This window comes from Nematolebias whitei, chromosome 6 (genome assembly GCF_014905685.2).
Source record: "Nematolebias whitei isolate Nwh7 chromosome 6, NemWhi1, whole genome shotgun sequence".
Classification (NCBI taxonomy): Eukaryota; Metazoa; Chordata; class Actinopteri; order Cyprinodontiformes; family Rivulidae; genus Nematolebias; species Nematolebias whitei.
Window position 1 is genome coordinate 6,695,827 of NC_056503.1, and position 10,709 is coordinate 6,706,535.

At 40.5% G+C, this 10,709-nt stretch overlaps 2 protein-coding genes across 2 annotated transcripts in view; one reads left to right on the top strand and one right to left on the bottom strand.

Annotated features, from left to right (window-relative positions):
• The window catches only part of wdfy1 (WD repeat and FYVE domain containing 1), a 26,533-nt gene extending 23,386 nt beyond the window's left edge, over nt 1-3,147 (top strand). Inside the window, exons 11-12 of the mRNA XM_037678005.1 lie at nt 1,469-1,577; nt 2,789-3,147. Of these exons, the coding sequence (XP_037533933.1) occupies nt 1,469-1,577; nt 2,789-2,848 (169 nt within the window). The 3' untranslated portion in view covers nt 2,849-3,147. The remainder of the gene's footprint in view (nt 1-1,468; nt 1,578-2,788) is intronic.
• Nucleotides 3,148-6,309: 3,162 nt separating this feature from the next.
• dhrs12la (dehydrogenase/reductase 12-like a) overlaps nt 6,310-10,709 on the bottom strand; it is a 12,721-nt gene continuing 8,321 nt past the window's right edge. The window contains exon 9 of the mRNA XM_037678451.1: nt 6,310-6,656. Coding sequence (XP_037534379.1) covers nt 6,541-6,656 — 116 coding nt within the window. The 3' untranslated portion in view covers nt 6,310-6,540. The remainder of the gene's footprint in view (nt 6,657-10,709) is intronic.

Sequence of the window (10,709 nt, forward strand, 5' to 3'; positions counted from 1 at the left end):
CAGCTGGCAGGTAGATGAGAATGCGTCCACAGAACATTCTTTTCAACTCATTTGAGATTTGGGTCTGTAGTTGAGATATTATTTGAGCTTTTGAGATGTTAATCAGCTGCTGTTGGTTGTAGAAAACTGCCTTGTTGCCATGGTTACGCATCATAACAAATGTCCAAAACTAAAAAAAAGTTTCAGTAAAAATCCTTCCTGCTGCACAGCATCTGATACCAGAGGAAACACTCATCCAAAAAATGTGATTTACATCCAGAAAAAGAGGAATTAAAGTTTCTAAAAGCAAAATCACAGAATGAAAGTAACAGAGCTGCTCCAACATGCAGCCACCTTGAGCGGCGCAATTCATTCTAGAACTAAATAAATAATAATAATAAATAGAACTAAATAATAAATAAAGTCCAGTTGTTTTTGTCTTGAACTTTTTTGAATTTGTCATTATAGCCACATTTACGTATTACATGATACAACGGCATGCCTTACTACTGCTACTACTACTACTTCTACTACTACTACTTCTACTACTACTACTACTACTCTTCTATCATCTAGTGGCTGAAAGTGGTACTGCTCTTTTTTTTTTTTTCCATCAGAATGAATGAAAACGGTCATATCTCAGCCAAAAAATGGTTTATAAATATGGGGAAAAAGTCCATAGATATGTTGCTTCGGCCTATAAGTTGCATGGCATTTAAATTATGCAAAAAACCTGCGACTTATAGGCCAAAAAATACGGTATATATAGTATGTTACAGTGTGTCCCCCTTGGTAGGGAGCGCTCATGTCTTTGGGGATTTTTGTCGACGGGATGGGTGGGGGTGGAATTGTTGGAGGACAGTTGCGCTATGTTAGTGCTGGCACTTGTTGATGTGGGTGGGGTGGGGGGTGAAAGTCAATTCCGTAGGCAGGATGCTGGGTTCTGTTGAGAGGGTGGGGCCCCTCCTTGGATGAAGGTAGGGGAAACACTGTGTTAACATTGTGAGCTGGAAAACTTGCAAAAGATGCAATGTACCGACTTCCATTTTTGCATGTGTCTACGTCTAGGTGTAAGAAAAATAATTTATCAAAAATTGGGTTGCTACGTCAGAATCTAAGATGGCCACCACCATACAAACTGTATATATAAACCGGTCACCCGTGTCATTTGAGGAAACCATGCATTCTAGTTTTTATGCTGCTTTAAAGTGTATTTTCCTCAAATCTTTGGGGTGGCCCAAGATTAATCTATGGGGGGCCAAGGCCACCATTGGCCACCCCCTGGCTCTGCCATTGCACCTGATGGTAAATAAACTGCTCCTCCACTCACCAGGATCTGTCACACCACGTGGCCTTGGACAAATAAACTCATGTTAAAACTACAAACATTCACTGTTAAACTCCTTCAGTGATGGAGGACTTTGTTGTACTGCTTGTTTTTACTGCATACACCATGATGAACTTCTGGTACTGTGTTTGTGTGGTGCAGTCGGACAGCGCTGGCCACGTTCCACGAGGGGAAGCACAACATCGCCCACATGGACATGGACCCGTCCAGAGGCCTGATGGTCACCTGTGGAAGCGACCGCATTGTTAAGGTCAACAACTGTTCTTTGACAGCAGATCATCAGTGTGTTTCAGTGCCAGTCCAGACACGAGGCCTTTGAGCCAACGCTCAGAGCTGTCAGGAGCACCAAGCTTCAGTCTGCACACATTCATGTTTAGTTAGACCAAAACCACACGATGTTTCACAGCGTCTGAGTCACAATATAAACAAGTATCTGTACGCAGTGTTTTCAAATGCATCCATTTGGTCTAAAGTTCCCTTGCACTGAGATACTGAACTCATAATTAGGTTTTAGTAGTGAAGAAACGTGCGGTGACGCTTTACTATCTTAAACTAAAAGGAGCTAAAACCATTTCTATTAGAAGATGGATTTAAAAGTTCCAGTTCTGATCCAGACCAGAGTCCACAGCAGACAGGGCTTAGAAAATGTTCCCCCCTTACAGACTTCATATCATCAAACACATGTTCACACCAGAGATGACCTGAGTAAACATGAAGTGCAGTTTTTACACAAGGATTTTGTTTATCAAGGAGAAAACCATCCTGGCAGGGTGTGGAAAAGTAACTACCCCCTAAACCAGGGGTCTGCAACCAGTGGCTCTTCAGTCCCCCCCACTACTGAAGCTTTGGCCAAAACTAACATGACATTTAATTTCACTGGTTTCTATACCCACAACAGAAAAGGCTAGTTTGATTTAATGGGAATGATTGTACTAATGCATGGAGAGAAATGTTGATTAGATTAAGCTGCTTCATTTATTCAGCTTTCACACTTTCTTTCTCAAGTCTTTTTTTTTAATCATAAAATGTAAAAATATTAATGTTAAAATTTATTATATATTTTAGGTTTATAATGTCACCCCCACTGGCCAGAAACCCCCCCACCCCCACCCCCTACCCCCACTCCAACAAACTCGAAGTGGCCCATGGGCCACCAGTTGATAACCACAGTTTCGCTGCTCTGGACACATTTTATTTATCGAGGGACGGGGCGCAAATGGCTCTTTTCATCAAAGAGGTTGCAGACCCCTGCCCTAAAGAACTGGTTGTAACCCCTACCCCCCAAAAAAAATCCAAAACGGGGATATTTTGCACTCATGTACAATAGTTTTAGTATTTTAATGTGGTTTGTGTTTTTAAATTAATGATATTATTAATAACTTTGCTTCACATTTGAAAAAAAAAAGTTTCTTGGTAAAAATGTGAAGCGACTGATGATCCTGATGATGTTTGTCTCCACAGATCTGGGATATGACACAGGTGGTTGGCTGTAGCTTAGCAACAGGCTTCTCCCCGCGCTGATTGGCCCAACCCACTACATGGCAACCCATCTCGCTCCAGCCTGGCAACCCACCCCCACCTCACCCCCTTCCTTGACTCTTCCAGTGTCATGGAAACCCCTCTGTACAGGCCACCCCCCCATCAAGCTTGGGTCCACAACTGAAGCCAGGCCATGTGTGTGTGTGCGTTTGTATGTGTATGTGTGCGGGTGTGTGTGTGACTGATTTAGACTATTTGAGTTGAAACTAAACCTTAAGCACAACAAGGTGTGTGAGAATGGTTTGAACTGATGTTTAATGTTTTTTCTTTCTTTTGGACAAAGGTCGATTTTCATTTTTGTAAAATTTCTTTGTGAAATTTGAGTTTGTTTTCAGTGACCTGCCGTTCTGTGGAAATCGTGTTTTGCTTGTGCGTGGCCCACTAACTGCATCTTGGTGATTCTGTTCAGCTTTGTGTAAATAGAAGCTTCAAGTGATTTCTTGAACACTACATGGCCTTAACACACTCTCAGGAGGTTTGACGTCAGCGGGTCGGATCGTGTCTGTTGTTTGTTCACCGTGTGGAACTGCCGAAGCCGCCTCCGCCACGAACGCAGGAAATCCCCCAGTAAAGTCAGTGGGTAAATGCATCAGCGCTGGCTCCGCCTCCAGCTCATCAACCAGAGCCAGGCGCAAGGAACGTAACGGTTGCCGTGGTAACGGGCAGATAGCAGCAGCATCCTGTCGCTGCTGTTTTGAGGCGTTGCTAACGGGACGATGCAGGCTCTGAACGCCCACCTCCCTTAGATTTATGGGTAATGTTCAGAAAAATGACAGCACTGGTCTTAGTGGTGATTAGTTGGGTTTCCTGCCAGCAGAAAGATATTGAGGTACTACAGAGGCATCGAGAGCAAACATGGCTCTGACCTGTGTGGTGGAAGCTCTGCTCAGATCAGGACCGCCTGTTTCTCTAAAGGCCTTAAAGACTGTTTGAGCCTTTCAGTGTTTCACCATTTCACCAGTTTGAACTCTTTGAGTTTCAGTGTTTCACCAGTTCACCAGTTTGAACTCTTTGCGTTTCAGTGTGTCACCAGTTCCTTCATGCTCGGTCGCTCCTGACTCCTCACTCCTTCCATAGTTTCATTTTTCTTGTGCGTCCATCTCTCAACACGCAGAACTAGTTTGCACAAATCGTAGTCGTCTGTAGAAACGTTGTTTTATTTGGCAGGTGAAGACACTGAGGAAGTTGTTGCTGCGCTCCGTGTAGCGCTTCTGTAAATAGCTTCTGAAATCATCTAACCGTCGACGAGCGCTTGCCTTATCGTAAAGGGGGATGATTTTTTTGAAACGTAGCCACATTCCAGCTCTTTGATTGTGTAGTGTATATTTATATTTGTATAAGATATATATATTTATCTCACTGTAGTTTCTGTGCCCATCTCATCTGGATTTCATTAGAAAGCGCTGAAATGAGCAGACGTTTCTCACGCAGACATGGATGGTGATGGTTTAATAACATGACATCAGATTAAATTTAGGGTTTAACTGAGAGCTGCCGCTAACACTGGGAGTGGACAGGAAACCACGGGGGTGTTACTAATGAAGTTATAGCCCCCCAGCTGTGACTCAAGCCTCTGAGAAGGAATATATTTCTGGGTGCGAATGAAATGTAGCCTCATGCTAACCATTAAAGCTCCATTATTGAGCCTGTTGTTGCCACTAAACAAGATACAACTTACAGGTATAACGATAGTTGCTCCTGTCAATGAGGTGATCAGGACACTTGTTGGTTATTGTTGAAAAAGACACATTTTTCCTTTAATATCAGCTCCGAGGGACATTCCGGTCATTTTTGAAGTGATGTTTGGTCAAACGGTTATCAGTAGTAACGGATCGGTTTTAAGAGTGTGGCGAAAAGTGCAAAAGTCTTCTTCCAGGCTTGGGGTGTGAAAGGTCAAATCCCGGACGAGCCCCCATTAATGTTACCGCCCCTATTCCTGGCTGAGCTGGGTTGTAACACTAGGCTAAAGGCTAGCCAAACAAGTGTCCAATTTTTCTAGAATTATTAAACAAGTTTCTCAAAAAGGTCTTGCTGGTGTGAAAGAACACTAAATCGACTATTATTAAACCTGCATACATTTGTTTGTGGCTCTTTGTTTCAACTGAACGCCCGTGTGTTGAGTAAACCTTTGGCCTGACTTGACTAGTAGTTCTGAAAGTTGGGTCAGGACCCCAGTGTGGCTCGTGAAACACTAAGTGCAGGTTCAGGGACAACCGTCTGCAAAAATGTAGATGTCTATCGTTAGCTCATGGTTGTTGTTTTTGGAAAGGAGTTGCTTTATAAGCCTGAAACTGATAAAGATGGACCTTTGTTTGATTAGCTCTCAGCCTGACTTGAAGGAAGGCCTGCTCTTTAAGTGACGTCATGGCTAGAAAGGTAACGATTGATCATTTATTGACAGAACGTCACTTCAGAAACCTTTCAGAAAGAGGATGTAGAGTCCAGGAACGTCTTGAGTAGTGGCTCCCATCGCATCAAACGCTCGTTAGTCATGATAATGATCGGTGCAGACATGCAGTTTTTCTTCTTTAGTGTCTATTAACTGCTTGATCAGGAATCAGAACTGGTTCAGAATCTTAAAAAACTGATGAAAATGTCACAAAGTGCCATCGGATCAGCAGGGTGATCACTGATGCTACAGTACAATCAGGAGTCGGAGTCCGTTTCCAGGCGTCACTCCTCATCGTGTTCTTGCGAGTGTCCCTGCAGATGTGATTGACGGTGGAATTAGCAGAAATAGCTCGTGTAATGGATCATCAGACTGTCCACAGGGCCCAGGAAGGAAGGAAGCAGTGGGTTTTGCAGCGTTATCACTGGTTTGTCCCAGTTTTTGTCCCATGTAGCGGTCACCTCGCTCTTTGAAACAACCAGTTTGACTGTAAACTGAATTCTGTTCCTCTGGAAAACTTGTACAAGCTACTCACCATTCCAACAGGATTGTTTAATGTATATTCTCAAATAAGTGTATTTTTAAACACCTTTGTTGATTAAACAGGGCTGAAATAAATCTGTGTTCCTCTAACCGGAGCGCAGAGGGAAGACGACTCCTAATAAAAAGATTTCCTATGTTATTCTGACTGTTGGTTTTCCTGTAGAATCATCTCACATAGCAACACACAAACATTCAGTATTTTCTGTTTATTCACACACGTTCACAAGATGAGTTCAAGAAGTAAACATTTTTTTAAGGTGCCGTGCAGATTTTAAATCAGAAACATGTAGAGTTGTTGCACATGTCGTTTGTTTGAGACACACAACCGGTGAAGTCTGGGTTCAAGCTGCACCGAGCAGAAGCTACAGAACAGAACGTACACGGGTTACATACAGCACATCAGCCAAGACGTTTGTAAGGCATCAAAGCACAAGTGTGGCCCTGAACACACCACTGGTGTGACTTCGGTCTCATCAGATTCCCATCTGATTGACGCGTTATTAAAGTCACACAGTAAAAGATGGAGTTCATCAACCGTTAAGCTCACAAATGTTAGACAGCAACCTGAATACTTCTGTTTTAGCAACATTTAGTCTATCGTAAGGCTAGGCGTTTCACGTCCGCCATGTTTCACATTAATGCTCCTAGGCCCTGCTCCTCATCTGGAGCAGATGTTTCAAACGTCAGCGCTCAGGTCAACAGAAACCTTCAGTGTCGGCGTTGACGCTCTCGTCGATTGGCCTCAGTGGGGCTGGAACGTCTTGGCCAAGTCCTCCAACAGCGAGAGCAGCTTCTGCTCCTCCAGCGGGGAGCTGTGGGTCCAGGCCAGCAGCAGGTGGGTGGGCGCCACCCTTCGGTCTGCACACAAAGTTTAATTTGTATCCTTGTTAGGACACTGTGTTGACATATTAGAAGCAGATTTTGGACTAGTGGACCTGACAAGAAATGACACCAAGAAAAGTAAAAAGCCATTTTTAGCAGATCAACTTTAACTTTGAAATAAACTGTTCACTGTTTAATAGTAGTTCCTGTTGTTTAACACGTTTGTCCTTTAACTTTATGACCATTCATGTTCCTGAGGGGAAAAATCCACCACCTCATTTAACTGATTAAAATACTTATTTTTTAAATAATTTTCTCCACAAAAATATTCAATCTTTTAGAGCTATTTGTCTGAAATAAAGATACAAAATTTAAATTACTTATTTTAACTCTTTAAGGTCTTTTGTTAAAAAAAAAAAAATCACAAAATATTAATTTTACAGCAATTTCTAATAAATAAATACAAAAAGTCCTCCATTAGTAAGCCTAAAATATTTTTTTTGATCAAATCCAGTCCAGAGTTTTGTGAAGATCCTCCAGACCCTTCAGGTGTCATAGCTGAAAATGAGTCCTTGTTTTGGTTCAACTTACTCGTGTCTCACGCTCTTTGGACATGGACATTTTTTCCAATTATTTTGAACCAACAAATACAAGCGAGCTGCACGATCCAGATGCATGATCCAGCTGCTTGACTTGCTGCCTCTGGATAAACAGACGGCAGTCGGCCGCTGTCAGCCGTGGAGCGTTTGATGCTGCAGCCTGCATGCATGTGAAGCAGCTTTTTACTACTGAATGTTTACTTGTGCATATTACAAGCGAGTTGTTGCTCTTTACATCCAAACTAAAACAATTTTGTAGGACGGGATTAGAGACGGGACTCTGCAGAGTCTCTGGCCGGGCAGACAGACCTCTTCTGTTGAACTATGTCTGTGGATTATTTTCAGAGGCTCACAAATATAAAAGCGGAGCACCACCTAGTGAGCTAATATAAAAATAGAAAGTGTAGTAATAACAAATTAGCAAAAGGAAAAAAACATGACCGAGAGGAATGCCTTATTTTATGATAAATATGGACTTAAATGTGTTTTTACAGTAAATTCAAACGTGGTTGATTTTCCCCCTCAGGAACACGAGTTCTCCTAACCTCAAATAGTAACTTTACAGAGAGGTTATGAGAGTGTTTGTAAAAATTCTGACATTTTTAAAAAGTAGAATTTTCATTTTCCCAGAAAAAAAGTAATTTATTGACTGCACCAAAATAAAGCAATAAATCAAAGCACAGACAAAAATTAAAGTGTGGCAGATTGTTCCCCTAAAGACGATACAAGGGTTAAACCAGGGCTTAAACACCAGGCCGAGTCCAGACCACACAGAAATAACAAATTCTCTTAAAATATCTGAATGTTCTGTCTTTTGGTCAGCAGATTATTTTATGTAGAAAGATGACCACTTCCTACATGTCTGTCCTGGCCTTCACTCTGCAGCAGTTATTCTAACATAGCATCAAAGCTATGAACTAAACCAAGAAGAAAACATAAAACAAGCTAACGCACGAGCAGGCAAACGAACAAATTGCAAAGACTAAATTTTTAATGACAAACGCCATTAGCAACTAAGAAAGGTAAACTTTCTCAACATTGATATTGTTACATTTTATCGTGCATTGAAAGTTATGGGTATTTTCTTATAATAGAAATATAGTTGCATTTTTAGCCTCACAAGAAGCTAAAGCCCGACAACTAGCTGACCTTTAATCAACAGAGACTGGTTTGTTGATGGGATAACATCTGGCGTGCAAAAGCCTAAAGTACGAGTTTCAGCCACAAATGTCAAGTTATACACTTAAGTTACACAGCTAGTTACTAAATACGTACACAAAAAAATATTTTGAATCATGCGACTCTTTAACTAATGACGTTAGTCCGATTAGCCATAACGTTCCTTTATGTCCTCAGACTGGTTTGTTGATGAGATAACATCTGGTGTGTAAAAGCCTAAAGTACATGTTTGAGCCACAAATGTCAAGTAAAATGTTTAGTTATACACTTTGAGGTACACACTAAATAAATAGCCTACACTAAAAAATATTTTGAAGCATGCAACTCTTTGTTAGCTAATGACATTAGCCTGATTAGCCATAACGTTACTTTATGTCCTTGCTTACTTTCAGTATCAGCAGTTTTATTACAAATGTACAATTTAGTCAATTGTGGAGTTTCTTATTAGCCTTCTTTCAACTATTTCAACCTGTTTGTTTTTAGAAGGCCTCAGAATTCCATTAAAGTTAGCTGCTCAAGTAAATCTAATAAAACTAAAGACTGTATGTTTCATGACTTTGTCTTTACATTAATAAAATGTCACCCATTGTTTTTTCCCCCAACTCCAGTAAAGGGTCATAGAGTCAGGAAGCAATAAGGGGGGCTGTCAGGCAAAGCTCATTTTTGAATTAGTTAATAATTAAATTTTCATTTGTGAAATATTTTTACACATTCAAAAATATCAATCACTTTTTAAAATGATGGTCACATATTCTTAAAATTCATATATTAAGAACTCTTCAAATATTTAAAATTCATTGTATGTATACATAGTTTTTTCCATAGTTATAAATCATGAGTCAACTTCACATTGATGTCTGATGTCAAAGTACTCAGGTCGGTTTATCACAATAAAACTTTAATGAACTTAAGCATGAATTAAAATGATCCCTCTCGTAAATGAGTCCTTGTGACTCATTGAGACTAACCTGTATAAATAACGGCTGAATAGACAAAAAAAACTACAGGAAAACTTCTTCTCATCTGCTAGTCTGTAAAACTAGCCTTGTTTGAACCTGCTCCTGATGTAAAACGATGATTTAAACAGACCAAATGTTCTTGCCTTTTACTGGGAGTTGAAGCCAGCAACACCCAGTTTAGAAGAGCTGCCATGTTGGATTTTTGGCTCCAGAGTCTGCTCACTAAGGAGCTGGAGCTTTAAGCCCCGCCTACTCCCCTGTAAACGATCATGGTGTCACATGATCTGTCTTTTAAGCAAATGTCTGAACACACAGCAGGAAGGTGAAACAGGAATAAACAGGCCAACACCTGATACAAATGATCCAAGGTGTTTTATTTTACCATTAGCTCTGTCCGTTTGTTTAGGGGCGGGGCTTAAACCTTGTGCTGGAACCAACCGGCAGGCCAGGTTGGTTCAGGCATCAACTTCCAGGTCAAAGGTCAGATCGACAGTCTTTGAGACATTCACACTGTCGTCAGTTTTACATTACTCTGTCGTTTCAGCAGAAATATTGTCAAGTTTCTGCAGGACGCGTCTCCAGCTCGTGTAAAAAACGATCCAACGAGAAACTGACCGTGAAGTTTTCTACATAAAGCTGTTTTAAGATGACAACTTTGGTTCGTTCTGACAAGCCATTAGCTCATCAGTTCCCTCCAATGTAAACGTCTCAAACTGAGGGAATTTAAAAATCTATCTACAACAGGTAAGATATTAATTGTTCAGAACCTTTACCTACACCACTTTAAAATGATCATAAAAAGTGAAATTAGACCAACCTGTTGTTGGACCAGATTTAATTTTTGGACCTTTAGTTTGTTCAGGATGTCAGTATCTGACGCAAACTCAACTCAAATATTAAACCCTAACAAAAGATTAATGTACAAGAAGTTTAAAACTTTAACTAAGATATGCGTTTCAGATAAGAATGCCTCAGATTTTACTCATAAAATGAGCTATAAAGTATTTTTCATAAAGTACCTATGGCCTACCTTCATGTTCATTAAATGTGAGCTCATCCATTTGAAATTATCATCTAATATAAACAAGATTTCTCCTTGTTGGTATTTTCACCAACAACATGTAAAAACTTTGAAGGAATTTTGAAAGTTTGTAAAAAAAAAAAAAACAGTAAAACAACACAGCTCAGAGTTTGACTTTAAATGACTTAATTCTTCACTTTTTTCTGACTGGTCTGTGTTTCTAAATGCTATGATGATGCTTTGAACATTTCAGGAAGAAATTAATCATTTTAAATTAAACCTTCATTGTGTGTGTGTGTGTGTGTGTGTGTGTGTGTGTGTGTGTGTGTGT